The sequence below is a fragment of the Lactuca serriola genome, chromosome 2, assembly GCF_051521515.1.
Source record: "Lactuca serriola cultivar US96UC23 chromosome 2, Lser_US96UC23_V15, whole genome shotgun sequence".
NCBI classification, from domain to species: domain Eukaryota; kingdom Viridiplantae; phylum Streptophyta; class Magnoliopsida; order Asterales; family Asteraceae; genus Lactuca; species Lactuca serriola.
In genome coordinates, this window is record NC_136409.1 from 58788124 (window position 1) to 58810752 (window position 22629).

The window sequence follows — 22629 nt, forward strand, 5'->3', positions numbered from 1 at the left end:
CTCGCTGAGTCACCTTGGCCGACTCGCCGAGTCGGTCACTTACTCCTCGACCCGGATCCCGCTCTGACTCGCCGAGTCACCCCTTAACATTAAGGCTTTCTTTCCTTTCTTGGCCTTCAAAACTTTGAGTGTTACAATATTAGAGAAAACATAGATCCAAGGTTTCTAGGGTTACATGTACACCATAAGAGTGTTAGAATGCTCAAATCCCTTCAATTTGATGGTTGGTGAATTGATGAAGAAATAGGGATGAAATGGCTTTTATTTATAGCCTAAACAATCCTCACAAATCCTTTCAAGAACCATACTCATTAGGTTAGTCAAACATTCAAAGGGGTCATGTTTTGTCCTCTTGAAGAAGTTTATACACAAAGGAGTAAGGTGGTGGAAGAGGGTGGGGGGTTAAGGACGTGGATATCGGTCAAAGAGGTAAAAATGTGTGATAATTTCCATTCATGCAAGGTGGAAAGGGCCTTGGTGATGTCACAGTTCTCAAAAAGTCCGTATAACAATCATAAGTTTGCGTGCCAAGATCCTGACATCTAATCTTTTTTTCGAAAGTGGTGAATGATAGAGCCGAGTTCAAGGATTCCAAAAAACCTGAACAGATTAATTTTTGACGTTGTAGAGTTATGGGAAATCATGTTTAAAGATTCACATCTAATTGACCCAAAATGTCCGATTTTTTACTTTTACAAATATTTTCGCTAAAAATATTTCAATTATCGATATATAATAGACCATAACCTGAGTCCAAAAACGTTCTTGGAATTTCCATATGAGGTGTGCAAGTGCCTCAACGGATCAAAACGGTTTAAGTGGTTTAAAGAAAATAAGTATTATACTGGTTTATTTGCTTATAATGGTCGTATCTTTTGCATACGAACTCTGTTTTAGACATTCTTTATATTTTCGGAAATAGGTGAACAAATACTACAAGACCAAAGTGTTTGCTTTGGTCATAACTGCTCATTATGGAATTTTATTTTTTTCAGACATATTAACTAGGGTTACAGTTTTTCCTTTATGATTCGTTTGAGATTTTCACCAAATGGAAGTAAGATATCATCTCATATCTTATTTTAATTGTAATGACACAATTTATTTTGCAAAATATGCATCAAATCTTAATAGGTCTCATTTTAAAGAGGTTCGCGATGAATTGATTGTCTCTAGTATTAGACCTAAAAATCCGAGATGTAACATGCCCCTAGGCAAAGAAGGTTCATCACAAACTCCACCATCTGGTTCTTCCAACAAGAAATTTGTAAAAACATCCCTCAACATCGGATATCCATATCATAGCAACAATCGGGTCCTTGACCCCTTCAAACTTAGGGGGATTAGTGTTACTGAACTCCCAATATTGCCTAGACCCCCCTCCCTGAAGTCTTGCAGTTGTAATGGATGTAATGGTTGCGGAGGAAGCAGCCTCGGTAACAACTTAATGTTCATCGAACATCTTGATCATGGTGGTCTGATTAGATCCAAATAGCTCCGAGATTGCCTCTCTGACTGCCAAAGTCACATTAGTAGTGATCAACTCACTAGTCTCATCATCACCCAAACCTGGCCTCTCCATGCCATGAGCACCTGATCTTGATCCTCTTGTAGTCACCATACTGAAATTAAACTGACACACGTCAGAAAATCACTTTAAACCCTAACACATCACTACTTAACCACTCATCCGTCATAACACTTGAATTCTTTGATACGTGTACGGGTCATGTGCTTCCAGTAGTACGAGCCCATACTACCTTCCACACTTACCTGTATCTGTCTTGTAGGATCACCACGAATTACCTGGGACACTAGGCCAAAAGCATCTAGGGTACAAAATACTCCATATACTCAGTCTCTTAAGAGTAACTATCAGATCCTCATTATTGTTGGCTTTCTAACAATCCAAACCCAACTCATGAAAGCTTCACTAACTCTGCAATTGCCTTGTGTATAGTAATCATATATAACACTGGATTCGATATACGGTCAAATAATTGAGTCAACCCTAAGCCCACAACTAGAAAAGGATCATGAAATAAGTCTAAATCAAACATTCTCATGCTATAAATTCTTAGTTATGTACAATCATGATACATACACTAGTCAACTACAGTAATAATGTCAGTTTCATATAGCATAACATGAAATCCTCTATGCTATCAGGAACTATAAGTCAGAAATTCTATCATGCAATTCCTAAAGACCCCTAGCCTAAAATTAGCAAGTCGTTCAAACATATAACCAATATACACATAACAAGTGTGGATATCTTGGGGACTAGCTTCTACTTGAGCTCCAACTAATTGTATAAATAACATCCTCTCCTTTAATTCTTTAGACATTATTATTTTTTTGAAGAACCTTTTTGCAGATCCATAGTTTGAGTCTGGAATCACACAAGTGTTCATCCAAATCTCTCAAACCAGGGCTTTGAAATATCAAACACTTTTTAAAGTTAAAACCATAAAACTAGAGTATCAATTTCGTTTCATAAAACATAAATCAGCAGGGGGATATGTGCAATCATACCTTTGCCTTGCCTTGATCATCTGAATTTCTTGGAAACATTTAAATCCAAAGTTGTAAGCTAAAGCTTAGTGAGTTCGCCTACCCAACACAACAATACACATACAATGCATGCACACATCAGCCTACAGTCTGTCTGGACTGCCCTCGCAAGGACTACAAGATGCCCGGACCGCTCTACCGATCCTATAGTCTACTGGCCCGCCTCGCAAACCCTATAGTAGCTGGACCGCTCCCTTGGGGCTAGGTGTGTCAATTTATGACACAACACGACAAAAATACATGAAACGAAACGAAATCGGGACGAAATCAAAATTTGAATTCGTGTTCGTGTCAAGATTAAAAAACACGATGTCGTGTCGTGTCGTGTTCGTGTTCATAAATCGACACGAAATTGACACGATTAAGCATATGGTTGTCGTGTTTTTCGTGTTTGTCGTTTTTGTCATGCTATATATCTTTAAGTATGAATGAAATACACTAATAGTTATGTAATATTATCTCTGGCGTGTCGTGTCGTGTTGTCGTGTTTTAATTGGTTCATTTTCGTGTTAATGAAAACAAACACGACATCATGTTGTGTCATGTCATGTTCGTGTCATCCAAAACCTTGTCGTGTCGTGTCGTGTCAGACAAAAACACGACACGACTACCCGATTTGATAGCCCTTTTTGGGCTTACAGTTTGATTGGACCAGCTCGCAAGGCCTACAATACACTGGACCGTCCGGGTATCTTAGCATACAACATAAAGCAGGAACGCCTCAACACAACCACAAAATGTCGACATATGCACTTAAATAAACAAGCAGACAATAACCAACAATATAGGTAATCATAACAGATCTACCAATCAAACAGATCACTACAGCATACCAACATCCTACACACAAGGATACATACTGCAGTATATAATATAGTGAAAAAACTCACCTCACTGTCTAGCAGATAACAACGCAGCTCTTACCAATCAAAACATTTTACAACAATCAGGGACCAATTCTTAAACTACAGCCCAAACCCCTCAAATTGACCCAAAGTCAAAGTTAGTCAAAAAGTCAATGGTCAAAGTAAAAGTCAACAATCAAAAGTCTCACAGCCGGTCGTTATGCGGTGACCAAGACTTTGCCACGTCGTGGTGGCCTCAAGACAAAATAGTCGGGAGGCTGCCTGTCGCAACGTCGTAGATGCCACCCCACCACGTCGTGGCCGCTATTATTGGCCAACTTAATCCATTAAGCCCTATATCCTTTTACCCACTCATCTTATCTTTCCAGAATGCTTTTATACTTCTAAAACATCCTAAAAATTGTTACTTTAGGTGAAAAATGGTGAAAAGAGGTCACAACCTCATGCATAAATTCATAACCTTATAACTCGTTAGTTCCATAACTTATAACCACCAAGGGACCTCAAGGATCCATAAAGTTGCCAACTTTATGGAAACTAACCATTCAAACTCTCAAAAACAAGGAGAAAGGGGACAAGAAGCCTAGATCTACAAGCAAGAAATATAAAGTTTGGAACTTGAGTACTTACAAAAGTCAAGATTATACAAAACGATGTGATGAGGAGGTTAGCTTGCTAGATGTATGCACCAAGGTGTCCTTCTTCTTCTTCTTCTTCAAAACACCAAAAAATGTCACCAAAAGCTCTCAAATGAAAAAATAAAGGCTTTGGTTTCTTGAGGGTGAAAGGGAGGTGATGGAGGCTGAGGGTGAGCAAACCCTAGCCATCACATCCCTTAAATAGGGCCCCAAGCCCAAAAAGTTAGGGTTTAGCAATCTGACCGTCCCCACGTCATGGCCAACATAATGCCACGTCGTGAGATCTTAAATGAATACGCGATTCTTCTGGCCATGGCCACGTCGTGACACATCCTTTACCACGTTGTAGCCTACATAGAGTCCATATTATTAAAATAAAACCTTAAAAGAATTATACATGAAACTTGGTGTTACAGTTACCAGGTTGTGCTCTTGTGCAAAGTCATTGGGAAAGAGAAGGTGATGATTGGAGCTTGAAAGTTGAAACATGGGTGGGGTAAGTCAGTATGTAAACGGTAGTGGTGTATGTGTTTATGTGTTCTATTCTACAATTCCTCAATTTTGACTATCGTAGTTGACATTGTGAACTTTACAAACTGAATCATCTTCAATTGATTATTTGGTAGATAGAATCGGTTATTTCAGGTTAAGGGGACTAAAAAGGATAGGTCACTTACACTTTATTCTCTCATAAAACATGTAAATACTTAAGGGGAGTGAATTGGCAAATGTGTAAAACATCATAGGGCTAATTTGTCATTTTCCCTAATTTTTTATATGGTTAAGAACAAAATTATTAGCCTTATTTTTGTTGATCCAAAAATAAATCAACATTTTTATTTTATTTTCTTGAAGTTTAATATTTGTAATTTTTATATGGTTAAGAAACAAATTACAAATTTAAAACTACTATGTGTATATTTTATAATGCTTAACATCTTCAAGGTAACAAATTGAGAAGATCCAAAATACTATATGTATATATTTTCCATTAAAAGGGTATTTTAGATTTAACGTCGTTATTTGTTTACCCAAAACTAAATTAACGTATTTCTTTTCTTTGATTGTAGTTAAATATTTGTAATTTCGATAAATTTGTCAAAATAGCAGCCACACTATTTGTTTGTTTTACCTCCATATATTTCATGCATTTAACTCTTAATTAGTTAATTCTCTTTTTTTTTTTTCTTCTCTAAATGGTTAGTATTTTTACAGATTTATTTATTAGTGTAAGATTAAACAAACAAAATACATTTACAGTCGTCTATGAAGTATGAACACAATAAAGGAACCAGATTCCAAAACGAATTGACGAGAAAGAAAAACACAAAAAGTTGGCATTTGTGGCCATGAACATGAAGTGCTCCAAAAGCCACCAAATAAATGGTACATGTCATAAAAGATAGCTTAAAGCATGACACAAAAGCAAAGAATATGCATCACGAATATTGCAAATCAACACCACTTTTTGTTCTTCCTCTTCAATAACACAACCAAATCCAAGATTAATTTTCCAAAAAATTTTGAGTATTGATGGAGAGCACAGGATCAAGAGAGTTGATCAAGTCAATCTTGATCATGGTTGGAATCCCTCTTGCTTTTTCTGTAATTGCTAGGATTAAAAATCGAAAGATTTCATCCTTTCAAGATAAAATCCAAGAAACCGAATCCGATAGGAATCATCTCAAAGACCAGATTCTCAACCTCAAAACTAAAATCGAAGAACTTCAAAAGCTCGAAAGGGAGATAGAAGACCGTTTTTTGGAGTTTATCAACTTGAAAGATCAAGAGTACGCATTAATGGAGATTCAGAACAACTTGGTTATAGAGAAAGAACGAGCTGCGTTCTTGGAAAGGGAGGTGTCATCAATGGATGTAGAGACCAAGAAGTTTGATGAGGTGGTGATCGAGTATTTAAACGCATTATATGAACTCCAATCTTCAAGAACAGAAAACAGTATGCTTCGAAAAAGGATCAAGAAACTTTTGAAGAAAACAAGAGAGAGTTCAAAGTTGATGAGCGATCAGAATTCGAAAATCAAAACACGAGAAGTACAAATGTTACATATTGAAGCCGATTTGAAAAGTAAAGACAGTGTGATTGAGGGATTTAAACATGAAGTTGATGAAATGCGGGCGATGATCAGTCAATTACAAGACGACAAGGATGAGGTTTCGAACAAGCTTGACACTGCCGAAATAACAATTTCGTCGAAGGTAAAAATATGCTTTTAACTTTGGGCCAGATATAAAAAATTACATATATTTATCATTTTATCAATTTAGTCGGTAGTAATTAAACCATTATATCTTTGACCATTGAAAAACATTTGTCTCTTCCGTTATTGCGGTTTTGAAATCACAGAACACAATGTATTATCATCGATCAGCAAGTATGGTCTATTATGATTATTCTAATGATAGCTTAATTGCTAAGTTTATAAATAATAATAGTTTAATAACTAAGACTATAGATTTTAGACCCGAGGGTATGTGTGGTAAAGATTGTTTACTTTTTGCTCACACTGTCAATTTTTTCTTACATTTTTTTCCCTCACCAAAACCTAGGGTGTGTATGGGAAGCATTTATTTTTTTATTTTTTAAAAATATATTTTTTATACAAATATTGTTTTCATTTTCTAGGAAATTAAAAACCATGAATTTTAATATAATTTTTTAATAGATATATAATTTAATAAATATTAAAAAACTAAAAGATAAAAAATATTGATCAATCATTCAAGGAGAAAGAATACATTCAAGGAGAAAGAATAGAGGATAGACTCCTCTCACTTTTTTCCCTCTATCCATTTTTCTCACCCACTGGATGTGGGAAAACTTTCCCTCACTTTTTCCCACAAAACACCACTAGGGCTTATATTATTTTTTTTAGCCATATCATACCGCATAACTATGAAAATGATATTTATACATGTAAAAATGTATAATGGTTTAATATTAGAAAAACTATATAGTTAAGTGTCAAAATAATGGTGAAAGTATAAATGCTTTTTTTCTTCTATGTTTCGCCTTTTTCACAATGAAAGTTATGAGATTTCTTGTGTTTTTTGGAGGCTGAAGCAGAACGTATATTCTCGGAGAACTACAATCGTGTAGTAAACGAACTAGAACAACTTAAGAAGGATCGAGCCGTTGAAGTGAAAGAATTGATATACCTACGATGGTGTCACGCCTGCCTAAGGCACGAGCTAGCAAGGAGGAATCAACTCGAGAATGAAAGAAAAGTTGATAATGAAAAGAACAATGAGTTGGGATTAGGGTTTGGAGGAAATATTGTGCCACATGAAGAGTGCATAGGGCATGAATCGGATAATGAGAGTGTGACACACATCAATGAGCCTTTTTTTGAACATGGAAAACATCACCCGAAGAGGCAATGGTTAGTTAGGAAGTTCAAGAAATGGGTTGAGGGAAATGAGAAGAATCATGAGGCTAAGTGCTTCAGAACCCAGTCGGTTGTTGATGAGACTCGTCAACAACATTTGGCAGGAAGGAAGTCATTCTCTAGTGCGTAAGTGTATATATGTCGTGATCTGTGAATTCGAGGAATCATACACAAAGATTGATAGAATATTCTGAAATGTTTTACACATTCACTATCCTTTAAGATATATCTTAATAAAATGTAGGATATATCTACAAGTAAGAGATATGTAAAATTTTATAGAATCTCGGGTCAAGTATGTGTGACACTTTAAATTTGACGTGTAATGACATGTAGTTGTCATAAGTTTTAACATCAAATCATACAATTCAACATAAATGTAATTGTGTAACACCTATGAATTCATGGAATAACATATGGTAAAATGTTTATTGGGAAATATAAGCAGGGTTTGTCCGCATTTTCTATAAAATGAGTAAATAGATCCATTATATACCTAGTGACGTTTTTATTCATGAGTAATAGATCCATTATACACCTAATGTCGTTTTTATTCATGAAAGGGATTTCGTATTGACCATAAACGAGGATTGCAAATTAATGTTTGTAAAACATTGAAATAATGGAATAACGATATATTATATCTATCGACTAAACTTATTAATTAAGTTAACTAAAAGGATAAATAAACATTCATAGCAAGAGTATGGGGAAGAGGAGTGTAATAATCTAGACATAGAAAAATAACAGCTAAATTTTTTTGATGTTAATCAATTTTCTATCACCAAAATAATAAACATTATAGCGAAACTAACTTCTTTTTAACATTTCATTCAAGTTTGAAGTCTTTGTGATTTGAACTTTAGCCAATTACTTTTCGAGTGTTTAATTTACAAACAATCACCATGAACTTTAGATTAAGTACTTCGACAAACAAAAAAAAGATCGCACAAGGAATAAGGTTACAAATAAAAATAAAGAACAAATTAACATTTACGTGCTTCACTCAATTTCAACTACGTCTGAGAGGGGGGGGAGAGAGAGAGAGAGAGAGAGAGAGAGAGAGAGAGAGAGAGAGAGAGAGAGACGTCACTTTTAACTTTTTTTTATCGGTTATGATTATAATAATACATAAGGGATACACACACACACACACACACACACATATATATATATATATATATATATATATATATATATATATATATATATATATAAAATTTTGCCTAAAGATATGGGCCTACAACACCATCACCAATAAGTCAGACTCAGGATGCATACACAAACACCCTACACTATAGCTACTCCTGGAGTTGTTGTATGAGACACCATAGTTGTGGCGTCGGGACATAACAACCACCAATCAAATTGGAGGCTCCCCCTAAATCCTGACCCTCTCTTTTACGACCCATGTATGGTTGGTCTCTATAACATAAATATTATGAAAAAGAAGATCAGACTCAACAACTATATATATTAATTGTGGTAACATACTTAATGTACTTTGTAATGCAATGCAATCTAGCAACCAATAAGTAAATAAATAATCTAACTATTACATTAATGAAGTTTAAAATATTTATAGAATATATATTATGCTATATCAAAAGTTTTTAACTTCTAACATTTATGTAATGTATCAAAGATATCACTAAGTCTCGTGTGCCTAAAACTGACACTTAAGCCTTCTTTTTTCCTTTACCGACATAGCCCCTTTTGTGATCAATTGAAATTTGCTTCACATACAAATTCACTTGCATTAAACATATAACATTCTAAAAGTAATATTAAAATAAAATAAGGATGTTAATGTTCTAAATATTTAAAATAACTTGATAAAGATGTAGAAATTAAAATAAATGTAAAAAAATTGGCAAAATGCATAAACTTGAAGCACCAAACGTAAAAAAAAAAATGGGGAATAAGATATACCCACACTCCCATTCTTTCATTCCAGTCGTGTTTTTCAAATTAACACACCCTATCAAAGGTTTAAGTGGTGAATTGAGCAACAAAGCCAAGAAATGAAAGAAGAAAGACTTGCAATGTAAAATCTCTTCCTCTTTGACCTAGAAATCTAGTTTGTGAAGTGAGTAAAATCCTGATGTCGAGCTTGATGGATTTAATGACTAAGGTATTGGTTTATAACCTCCCTTGGATAGTTTTGATGATCTCAACCTCAATCATTCAATTGGTGGATTTGAGGATTATGGTGAAAACCCTCATGATCCCTAAAAATCTAAATTGGATATTTCATAATGATATGTTTAGATTAAGAGATGTTCAATGATATGATGTTGTTTAATGGCAACAAATCCAGTTCAAATGTTCAAACCCATCCATGATGGTAGAATCATGTAAAAGCTTTGGTTTGAAAGGGTTCCTAGGAAAAGCTATGGACTATCACATGATGATTGACATCTAAGAAGTGAATGGTATTCATGAATATGAATTGATACTATAGAGATGATTATAGGAACATAAACCTAAAGGATTGCTAGTGAAGTTGTAGCTTTAATTTTTTTTCCCCAAGAGCAATTTGGGAACATGGAATGAAATTGAGGATTCTACAGTTGAGTTAAGCACCTATAGTAAGATTTATTATGGTTTTATGTATCTAAAAACATTCATATGGGTATTTAATAAGTTAGGAAAAAACTATATGAGTTTAAAATGTCCAAATGGAAGCTATACTAGTTAAACCTTCATTTAAGCTTAATGATCATTATATTCTTAAAGGTTTCAATGAGAAATTAACAGATTAAGTGGGGTGCTTTTGGATGATAAAACATCTCCTAATGGGTTTGGATGATAAAATATCTCCTAATCATGTGTGAGAACCTATACAAATAATACAACATGAATTGAAAAGGGCCTTCAAGAATCAAGCAAAGTATGATATCATTTTGAGAAAAAAACATATATGGTATGGTGAAGAGTTAAAACACGACTGTGTTTTCTATATTCCTTAATAAACATGACGATGTTTCATTCTATTAAGGATCCACTTAACTTTCTAACCTGAGTTTAGCTCATCTGTTTGACTTGATTCCAATTGCAGTAGTTAGGAATGATTAAATAATGACATTTAGAAGAGTTTAAACATTTTATGACCCTCAAGGATATTTTGGTCATTTTTTTTACATTCACCTATATTTTATAGGTGGTGTCTAGGAAGGGCTTGCTTGTAGAATTGAGCGGGAAAGGGGTAGTAATCCATCCTAGAAATTAGGTGAATACGTGTTGGATATTTCCCACATTAGGGTATGTGGAAAAATGATTTTTGATTAACATGGTACTGTGTTTAAAGTATTTGAAAATAAAATTGCTTTATGTTTGAAATGAATATTTTAATACTAAAATATTGAATGTGTAAAGCATGAAAAGTAATGAAAAGAATGTATTAATCGAGTTAGATATCCCCTTAACGGACATAGAGGAATCTAGCATGGTGGTGCTACCCTTTCACGAGATAGATTACAAAATGGATACGATGCTAAGGTGAATTATTTTTGTTCTTTCCACCTTTGTATAGACTTGGGGATATTTGTAGCATTTAGTTTCGGGTTGTTTTTAATTTCAGGATAACGAACCGTAATTTGATCGAGTAAAGGTCTTGGGCTACAAGGGAATAAAATTTAGACCTTTTTGGATATTAATAATGTTGGTTAAGTGATTTAAGCCCTTGAATTGTGCTTTAGAGATGAAGGGGTAAAATTAGAAAAAGTGATATTTTGGACTTTTGGATGTATTGATAAATTAAGTTTTGTATGCATTAATTCAAAAGTAATTAGATAGAATTATGGGGTTTATTAATACATTAGTGTGGATATAAAAATCACTGAAAACAGATTTGGAGTGAACAAGTTATGGTTGTTTAACCTGGAAGGGAAATATGGGAAAACTTGTTACCACGTTGTGGTGAGTTATGCAGCCAAAGCCCATAAAATTAGGGTTTACTCTAAATTTAAAGGTTATGCCTCCGTGATTTAGGTCATTTTTCGCCACCATCACATCAAGCGCTACTTAGGAGAATGTCCCAGCCTCCTGATTCATATTTTGAGCATCCCCTCTATCCTCTCGCACTTCATGGTTGGTTTTTGGTGGTTTTATATGATGCTTTCATGCAAGATTAGGTATTAGAGCTTTGCATCAGAAGATCTCAACTTTTACCTATTTTTTGGACCTTTGTAAGTCATAAAGTTCCTTGATTTTTGGTATTTTGTCTTTGGATGTTAAAGTATTATGTGTTTCAGTCCATGAAATGATGTTTTGGCTGCAAAAATCTTTGTGTTCTTGGAGTTTGATGAACTCCAAAACTTATAAGTGATATATTTAGCTTCTAGACCTTTGTCAACGAAGAAATACGGTTGCTTTGAGTCCATATGAAATTTATGACCTTTTTGTGAGATTTTTAAACTTAGGATTTAGATCTAGCTCTAAGGAGTTGATTAGATGGATAACACTAGAAACTTTATCCATTAGGACCCTTAGAAGAATTAGATATGAGCTTTTAAGCTCTAGAGATTAAGGGTTAACTTCTAAATCCATTAAGTTGTTTTAGATGATCACCACAGCCCGGTGAGATGTGGGTTGTGGCGCGGTGCCTTGTTGCCATGTCACGGTCATGGGATTGGCCACGACGTGGTTGTTCAATCGTTGAACGTTCACTTTTGACCCATTTGACTTTTTGTTAAACTTTGGTAGAATTGAATATTTCACTAAGAACTAGTCTCTTTTTGGCTTTAGGTAACTTAGGTTAACTATTTTGTTAGTAAGAATGTTGTTGAGATTTTGTTAAGTAGTGCAGGTGAGTTTTCCCATTATACTCAATAGGATGTTTGATGCTTGCTTTCTTTATGTCTCATGCATGGTAGTTGTATTAAAGACCATGATTTGGCCCATGGTATTTGTATGTAAGACCATTAGTTGGCCCATGGAACTTGTATGAAAGACCATGATTTTGCCCATGACATGATGTGATTGTAAGACTTGTAAGACTATGATTTGGTTCATAGCATTCACATGGATTTAAATAGACAAGTTACCTATTGTATGATGGTATGTGGTATCTTGGGAAACTCACTAAGCTTTGTGCTTATGGTTTTAAGTTAAATTGGTTCATGTGTTCTGGTAACAAAAGAAGGGCGCGACATGATTTCATCATGTCTATTGGAGACTTCTACGCTTAATAACTCTTATGACTATACTCTAATAAATGTTTTGAATTAAACGATTTTATTTACATATTTAAAGTTGTAACTGGAGAAAATGCTTTAAATATTAAATAAAAATTTTGTTTTGAAATTTAGGTCATTACAGTATTGCAAGACATAAGTATAAAAATGATAATGTTTCAATACCAGAATTAGCCCTTAATAATAAAATGGTATGGATCGTTAAAAGAAATGCTTATGAATTATGTTATGCTTAATGAAATGTTTTGATGAATTGTTAAATGTTTTGGGTCTCAAAACCGCATATCTCACGAGAAATATTGTGTTATGTATCTCTTTTTATGCCATATATCTCAGGTGATAATTCAAAGGTGTGAACTGTTCTAGAAGTAATGAAGTCCATGAGAGACTTAGCAAAAGAATAAGTTACAATGTTGGTAACACCCAAAAGATTGTTTTAAAACTATTTGTTTAAACTCTTATATTTTGTTAAATGGTGATAGTATAAGAAAAGTGATCCTTATGATATCTGAATTAAGTGAAGATTCTGAGATGAAGAGTATTTGAGAAAGCAAGTGCTTCTGATCAACTTAGTGTTTCCAAAACATAGTTATTTCCAAGTTTATGATTTATGAGTGAACAGACTAATTTGTATTTTGTCTTATGTTTATTTTAGAATAAGGGACAAGATGAATAGTAATTTTTTGTTAGACATGGTACTGTTGAGTTGCAGTTCACGCCTTGTAATTTTGTTCCCTTTCTCTTTACATGCTCATATTTGCTATATATATATATATATATATATATATATATATACATATATATATATACATATATATATATATATAAACACACACACACACATAGGAGTGTCAACCCTTGTAGTTGTTAACCTTTATCAGTTCTAGAAATCCATCTGTCATTTTCCAAAAAACTCTCTTTGTGCATTTACTTCATTTCATTTACTGTTAAATCATTGCATTGAATATTTTGGTTGTTATTCTTCAAGGCTTGACAGGATATTCATCCGGAAATGACTGGAACATGTTATTAGCCACCATTGTTGTTGTTTACTCAAGGTTTAATTCGTTATACCTTGTCCTAATTATATCTCTGAGATACCTATTTCCTTTCAAATGATATTAGAGATTGAGTGGTTGTCCTTTGAATAAATACGATCAGCTTATCATTGGTTGAGAATACCTTGGTTTCTCTTTCATTTTTGTATCAAAGGATAAATGTTCTTCTATATACCACTTCATTTCAACTAACACAACAACGCATGCTCCAAATACCAATCAACCATTATACTCCATGAGAATTGCAAATAGTGTTGGTTGCACTACAAGAGCCCTATTTTTTGTTGTGGATGAATATGATCATTGCAAAATAAGAATGGAAAGGTTATTGTAAGCAAAAGAGAAATGTAATGAAATCCGGAGTTCTATCATTCAAGTTCCTCAAGTTCCAGCCAACCAACATGTTAGAGATGTTGCATCATCTCCCAAAATAACTTTGATATTTTTGTTTGTGAACCATATTTAACTGAAATTGAATAAGATATGAGATTTGTCTTAAAAGCTTATGAAACGACCATAGATGACAGAGAGAAGATTAAATATGAGTTGACCAGACTTAACTACGTCATGAAGACAGCAAACTTAAGATAAATTGTTTAGAAAACAAACTTGTAATAGCTAAGGATAAATCTATCATTTTAAGTGACAAATGTTCTCTTTCAATTAGTGAACAAAATCTTTCAGTTGCTGAAAACATTTGTCTTAAAGTTGCTATTGACAAAATGCGTAATTCCATAGAAATAGTTGAGTCTCACGAACATATGAATTACAATTTTTGTCATCAATGGTCAAAAGAACAAGGTCTCAGATCTAAGTTCTCAATTCCCATTGTGTCACACCCCCGAACCAGACGGCGGAAACGTCCGGGATTGGGTGACTTCATCTAGTAATATCATTATAGTGAATATAATAGAAACAAGGAAAACATCATCATCACACGAACAATAATACAACAATATTGAGTTTACATCATTGTAATTGTTTACAAGACTTACATCCCAAAATTATAAATGTTTTTAATAGCAACGAAATGCCACAATTTTCCACATATTCTTGATGCCAACCTGCTTAACGATTTCCTTAGAATACAAGTTATTTGAAAACGTCAACATATATAATGTTGGTGAGTTCATAAGTATGTTTGAATGAAAATCTTTGTATCATATAGTAAACACCAACAAATCATATATTTTCTGTAAAATGGTTTGAAAGTTTTATGTCCAATCTCGTGTTAAAGCATGTGCGTTTTTGTTTGAAAATGTATAAAGAGTATTTCAGAAATCCCATACTTCTTGTTGTAAGTAGAAGGTACTGTAAAATCGTATGTTTTCCCAGAAAATTGATATTTTCTGTTTATAAAAGTATTATGGCCTTAAAACCCTAAGACCGAGTATCGGTGTATGTATGTTTTTGTATTATCAAAATGGTATATGCATTCCGTAAATTTATAATGCGGTTATTCTCAATGTGAGTCGTTATAACCATACTTGATGATGACTGGTTCACGTGTCTTGACGTTTTTCAATTGCCGACTTGTTTAAGGTAAGGTTTGTCACCCTAGACTGGCTGTGTCTAACTATAGCAAACAGCTCAGGTGTGGGGGAGTCATCCCCGTATAGATCTATACACAAACTCTCGCTCTCCCTCCAGGAGACTCTGGTTATAACTATAGGCTACGGTTGTACACTCGATAGGTGTCAAACGAAATGTCTCACAAGAGCCTTAACTAAATTTACACGAATATTGAATTGCACAGAGAAATATGGTTTCCGTGTATGTTTTTAGTTTATTAGTCCCAACAAGCATGTAAATGGGCCACAAAGGCCCAAACAACATGTAATATATATTCCAGGCCAAATAAACATGTAATTGGACCACAAGGGCCCAATAGACATCCAGTGTGTTCCAGGCCTAATTAAACATGCAAATGGGCCACTAAGGCCCAATAAGCATGTAAGGTATATTCCGACTCAATTAAAAGTGTAACTGGCGTATTTGTTCCGTTTGTTATTACCTTGATCATTTAAGCTCAATTGATTACCAAAATGACATAAAAGGCCCACTTTTTGTAAAAAGGCATTTTTGGTCCTTAAAGCCCAAAATTTACAATTATGGCACATTTCTGGCAAAAATGACACTTTAAGCCCCTTAAGACCAAAAGTTTACATTTAAGGGCTTGTACCAAACAAAATAACATTTTTAGCCAACTTTTGTCAAATATAACATTTTCGGCCCATTTTTTTTTAAATATTTGCATTTTCAGCCCAAATGCATAGAAATTATATTTTTCGGCCCAAGTTTAATAAAATTGTCATTTTAAAACCATAAATCCGAAAAATAACATTTTTGGCTCAAATTTGTACAAAATGACCATTAATTCCACACAAGTCAAAATTTTCCAAAAGTACTCCATAAAGCCGTGAAGGCCCAATTTGAGGCCCATTTTGTGAAAATTTACACTTTTGGCCCTTTTAAAACGATGAATATTATAAAGACCCATTTTATTTAAAAATGACTCTTTTAGTCCTCTTAAAACCATGAGTTGACAAAAGGATCCTCACTTTTGTTTATTTTGTCAATTTTTGGCCCTTTACACAATTTTCCTTAGTTTCAAACATCCTTAACATTTTTTTATCCTTTCATCTTCATCATAAGTTGCGTAAGGTGTTTTAGTTTACAAATATCACCATACTTTAGTAGATCTTTCAAAATTTAAAATGTTTCAACACATAAGCACAACATCTAACATGGAAAACGCATATAATCATGCATAAAAACATAGATCAACATAAATGCAACTTCTATCCCCCAAAACATAGTAAAAACCGAAATAGGGTGTATGAACTCAGTTTGGATTGATAAATTAGGTTTTTGGTGAAGTAATGAGAGAGATTTCAGTCCTAACAAGCTCCTTTGAGTAGATCTCGCACTTATGGGGTTTCTAAGGAACATGGATCATGAAATGAAGTGTTAGGAGAAGTAAGTTTAACATGAACATGAAGTTAAACCTCTTGAGTGGAAGTAGCTTACCAATATGATTGGATTTTGGATGAAGTGCTCTTGAACTCACACATTAGCACACACGAATTTTGAAGAGGGAATGGAAGGATTTTCTTGAAGTTCTTGGAGAAATATGAGAGAAATTATAGTATGTGTTTCAAGTTGTAGTGAGAGTGGTAGTGAGGAGTGATTCTCGACCGTAAATAGAGAGGAAGGAGGAGAGAGGATCAAGGTGGGTTTTACATGGGAGGTTAAGAATTAAGGATTTAGATACATGTGATGTAATTAGCTTGGAAGACCTCTAGTTAAAGATGAGGTTTCACTTATTTTGATGAGCTACATTTCTTTATAAACCGAAAATGAGAGTGAGGGATAGATTTAGAATTGGTCTTGGATGCAAACCGAGAATTTGATAGCCCAATTGAGAATTTTTCGGCCCATTGGGCCCATATGAGAGTTCACGGCCAAAAAATGATAATGGAAATGGGTTTGCGGCCCATTGGGGTTCAAGGAAGTCATTTATGGCCCAATAAGGCCCAAGAAACCAAAGTAAGACATTTTAGGTCTAATAAGGCCCATAAAAGTCTTATGGCCCAAAATGCTATAATTTAATGAATGTGGGCCAATTAGGGCCCATATAAGGATTCTTAGCCCAAAATAATCAAGTTGTGAGTTTATTGGCTGTCACACCCCAAAACCACGAACGGCAGAAACGTTCAGGGGTGGAGGACGTCATGTATAGTATCACAACAGTGTAATATAATAAACAAGCAACAACATCATCCATTGCATTATAAGTAGAGTTTTAATACATGTGTGTTATTACGTAATGTACAACATTAAAATGAAATAATCAAAATAAGGTCAGTCTTGTCTGTGCTCCATCTTCTCTTTAATCTGGCCATCGCACCTGTCTAACTGATGACCTGAGAATACAAGTTATTTTGAAAACGAGTATCAGCTTTAAAGCTGGTGAATTCATAAGAAATTAAGTGTCGTTGTCTTGCTTATGAAAATCTGTTATGAAGGTCATGTAAACCTTTAAATCGATCTACCTAATATAAGTAGTCCCAAATCGATCTACCAAATATAAGTAGTAGCAGCAGGTGGGTGGAAGGGTTAGTCCCAAATCGATCTACCTAATATAAGTAGTAACCTTAGACCTCCGTAGATGGTCATCGACCACTGGTGCTAATTAGTGGGGTTCGGAATGGTAAGTCCCGCCTGGCTATCCCATTAAACCGAGATAGGAAAGACAATTTACACAGTAAGTACTAATAAATCATCCTCGTAGTCCTAAGTACAAGTATCCAGGTAAGTGAATACAGGATAATGCACCTATGTAAAAGTGTTTATGTATGGTATTCATGTATGTGTGTCCATGTAACAGGTAAGTATATGTAAACATATTCATGTATCAGGTAAACATCTGTAAGTACTCATGTATCAGGTAATGAACTAGTATAGACTCATGAATGAACTGACTCTTGTGTGATTCCTTGTAATAGAAGTAATGTTTGATATCTTCAAATTATCCCTATGATAATTTACTGTAATATAACTGGTTGATCATGTAGGTTTATACACTCTTACTACTCAAGGGTGTGGGAAACTAAATGAAAGATGTAAACTATAACATCAATACATATATAAGAATATAAGTGTATATGCATAGTTTAGTTCAAGAATGTAAAATGGTTTTGTAAGACATCTTATGGGTTTTGAACAATAATTAACAATGACTTGATGTCATTTTGATAAACATTTCAAAGGTAAAACATTTGGTAAGAATGTGTTTTTAAGATGTAAAACCATTTCATGCATCACATTTTGTAGCATGTGAAATCTGTTAAATGACAAACACATTTGTAAAATACATATCAATGATTCAATAACATGTTTGTTTCTACTTGTATCCCCCCCCCATTAAACCATTTAAAATCATTTAAAATATTGATTAGGGGTATGAACTCACCTGTAGTTGGTGATTGGGATGAACTGAACGGTATAGGATTGCTAGGTGTCAAGTGAGGACTTGTACACACACTACGATCCTAATGAACATATAATCACACATATATGCATTCAGTTAGTCTTAAATCACTAAATGATAAAGTTAAGAAATCCTAGACATAATAAACACTTTATATAAGTGTTTTAAGCCCTAAGGATTGCATCTAAGCTATTGTGGGACAAGGTACTTGTGTTTAGAGTTCCAAAGGACCCCATATATGATTTTACTCCTCATATACTAACACACATGGAGTTTACGGTTGTAAACTCTTGATTTTACAGCCGTAAACTCCCAACCATGGGGTATTTGTGTGTTTTGAAGTCCCAGATGCTTTCTAGGATTATTCTAACTTGGTGGTTCCATCCTTGAAGGGGTTTAAGGTCTAAAATACTCCAATTAGGAGTTTACGGCCCCAAGGCCATTCCCCTTGGAGTTTACGGCCGTAAACTCCCTTGGGGTGTTGTTTTTGTTGTTTTCAAGCCACATGCATTTGAAGGATAGGTTCTAGTCAATTGTTTAAAGCTAATGAGGACCCTAGGCACACTTTGGTGCCTTTGTTTGGTGTTTACGGCCTAGGAGCATTACCAAGGCCGTAAACTCTCTTCAAGAGGTGATTTTGATGCTTTCAAGTCCCTTGCACATGTGGTATATGTTTTAGGCTTTTATTCCAAGCATATGAAGGCATTAGGCACACTTTGGTGCCCCTTTAGTGAGTTTATGGCCCATGAACCATGTCATGGCCGTAAACTCTCTTTGAAATGTGATTCTTATGTGTTTAAGGCCTTAGATTAAATGGGAAACAATTCTATGTAATGGTCTAGGGCTTTAGGTGTATTAATAACACCCTTTGGTCCATTTCCATGGAGTTTACGGCCTAAGATTGCTCTTGGGCCATGAACTCCCATGTGTTTGTGTTCTTTGATTGTTTTCTTGTCCTTAATACACCTACAATTGAGTCTAAGGCAGTAGCATAACATAAGGAACAAGCTAGGCTCGGTTTCGGGAGTTTACCGCCCAAGAACACCTTGGGGAGTAAACTCCTAGATCTAATGATTTAGCCATCTAAATCATGTTATAAGCACCTAATAAGCATTCTAACATTACTAGAAAGAGTTACTCATGTTTTGGTATGAAAACCCAAAGATCCGTGAGAGAGAAAATGGCTTTTCTCTAGTTGGAAATGTGAATAATGAATAAATTTGGTTCAAAAATCTATTTATAGTCCTGAGATATTTTTGGCAGAAAATATTTTTATTCCTGAAATGATCTCTAATATAACAGAGTGTTGGAATAACAGTGTTGCACAAAGCCCTAGTGCACCCACTCTCCTGATATTTCCTGAAGTGTAAACCCTGAATTACTCAAACTTACGCGAAAAGTCTGAAAATTAACTGTGACTGCTATAACTTCTATTGAAGTGATATAGTTTGTACAGAATGGAAATTTCGGATTGTCACGTCGGGCCATTAGGCCCAATAACTGATTCCTAGTCCTAAAGGGGTTTTGAACCGGGAAGATTAGAGTTGCCACCCGAAGTTGAGTGTATGAAAGGTATTGTATTAGATTTTTGGGCTTCACGAGTGAGTTCTGATTTGAATAGCTATTTTTGAAAAGACTAACATGTATAGTATCAATCTTAAAGTTTCAAGATACATCCAGAGTTGATCATACATAGATAGAATTTCATAGCCAGAAATGCTAGTTGTGACATCATCCCCCCCATTAGAGGGAATTTCGTCCTAAAATTCTTTTGAAAGATATACTTAGGAACTAGAGAAAAGGTGAGGGTACTTCTGCTTCATCTTCTCTTCGTGATCCCATGTGAATTCCGGCCCACACTTAGCATTCCATCAAACCTTCACAATCAGAATGCAGCTTTGTTTTGTACGCTTCACTTCCCTATCCATTATCTCAATCGGCTCTTAAATGAATAGGAGATTCTCATTTACTTCGATCTCATCTAGAGGAGCGACGAGGGTTTCATCTGATAATCACTTTTTCAGATTCCACACGTGGAACACGGAGTGTACGTTGCTGAGCTCCGCAGGTAGCAGCAGCTTGTAATCCACTGGACCAATCTGGGCAAAAATCTCAAATGGTTCGATGTATCATGGGTTAAGTTTTCCTTGCCACCCAAAATGGATCATCCCTTTACAAGGAGAGGCCTTCAATAGTACCCGATTTCCGACTCGAAATTCTAAAGGCTTCCGTCATTTATCAGCATAACTTTTTTGTAGGTCTCGTGATGCTTGGAGTTGTGCCTTGATTTTGATTATCTTCTCCATGGTTTACCGAATGATTTCGGGTCCTATAAGATTGTTTTTCGGTGTTTTGCCTCTTGTTAACTGAGTGTCTCCCACCTCAGCCCAACAAAGAGGCAATCTGCATTTGCAACCATACAAAGCCTCAAAAGGAGCAACCTTTATGCTTGTATGATAGTTGTTATTGTACGAGAACTTAATTAAGGGCAAGTGGGTATCCCATGTCCTGCCAAAATCAATCACACAGGATTGGAGCATATCTTCAAGAGTTTGGATGGTTTACTCGCTTTGGCCGTCCGTTTGAGCGTGGTAAGCAGTGCTCATGTCTAGTTGTGTTCCCATTGCCTTCTGGAGTGACTGCCAAAATCGTGAGGTAAATCTACTATCTCGATCCGAGATAACAGATATCTGCACTCCATGGAGTCTCACAATTTCTTTTATATAGATTCATGTTAGTCTCTCCATTTTGTATGTCTCCCTTATTGGTAGGAAATGGGAGGATTTTGTCAACCTTTCGACAATCACCCAGATAGTGTCCAATCCGTCTATTGTCTTAGGTAATTTGGTTCAGAAATCCATGGTAATTCTTTCCCATTTCCACTCAGGAATTTCAGGTTGTTGCAATAATCCTGAGGGCCTTTGATTTTCAACTTTAACTTTGGAACAAGTGAGACACCTGCCTACAAAGTGGCAATCTTTTTTTCATGTTTGGCCACCAATAATGTTGTTTAATGTCTAGGTACATCTTATTGGAACCTGAATGGACAGAGTATCATGTTTTGTGCACTTCGTTCATGACCACATCTCTAAATCCTCCAAATTTTGGGATCCAGATACGTTCCATGAAGTAATAAGCTCCGTATCCTTTGACTTCCAAATTCTTATCCATCCCACATAGTGTTTCATTAACGACATTCTCCGACTTTAATGCTTCTAACTAAGCTTCCATGATCTGTGAGGTTAGGTGAGAGTGGATGGCTATCAATAATGTTTTCACCTGGCGACCTGAGTATTCTTTCCTACTTAGGGCATCGGCTACCACGTTAGCCTTGCCTGGGTGGGTGGAGGCTCTTGTGGTCAGTGAAAATGGTGCACTTTGTACCATAGAGGTAGTACCTCCAAATGTTTAGAGCTAACACCACTACTCCCAGTTCGAGATCATGGGTGGTGTAATTTACCTCGTGGGTCTTTAATTGTCTAGATGCATATGCAATCACCTTTCCGTGCTGCATCAACACACAACCTAGCCATTGGTTCGAGGTGTCACAATAGACCACGAAGTCTTCTATTCCCTCCGGCAAGGACAACATCGGGGCACTATATAGGGCATGTTTCAAGGTTTGGAAAGCAACTTCTTGTTTTTCTGTCCAGTTGAAGGGTACGTCTTTTTGTGTGAGAGTGGTGAGGGGCTTGGCTATCTTGGAGAACTTTTGAATAAACCTTCGTTAGTAACCCGCAAGAACCAAGAATTGCCAGATTTTTGTTGGCATTTTCGGAATCGTCCAGCATTCAATAGCCTTGATCTTGGAAGGATCCACATGAATTACCTCCTCACTGAATACATGACCCAAGAAGTTTGCACTGCGAATCCAGAACTCGCATTTGGAGAGTTT

General features: G+C 35.2%; 1 protein-coding gene across 1 annotated transcript; it reads left to right on the top strand.

Moving 5' to 3' along the window:
• Positions 1-5481: 5481 nt before the first annotated feature.
• Positions 5482-7863, top strand: LOC145086278 (CHUP1-like protein). Its single transcript, XM_079024030.1, has 2 exons — positions 5482-6295; positions 7154-7863. Exons 1-2 carry the CDS (start codon positions 5612-5614, stop codon positions 7613-7615), a joined length of 1146 nt encoding a protein of 381 aa, XP_078880156.1. The 5' UTR covers positions 5482-5611; the 3' UTR covers positions 7616-7863.
• Positions 7864-22629: the final 14766 nt, after the last annotated feature.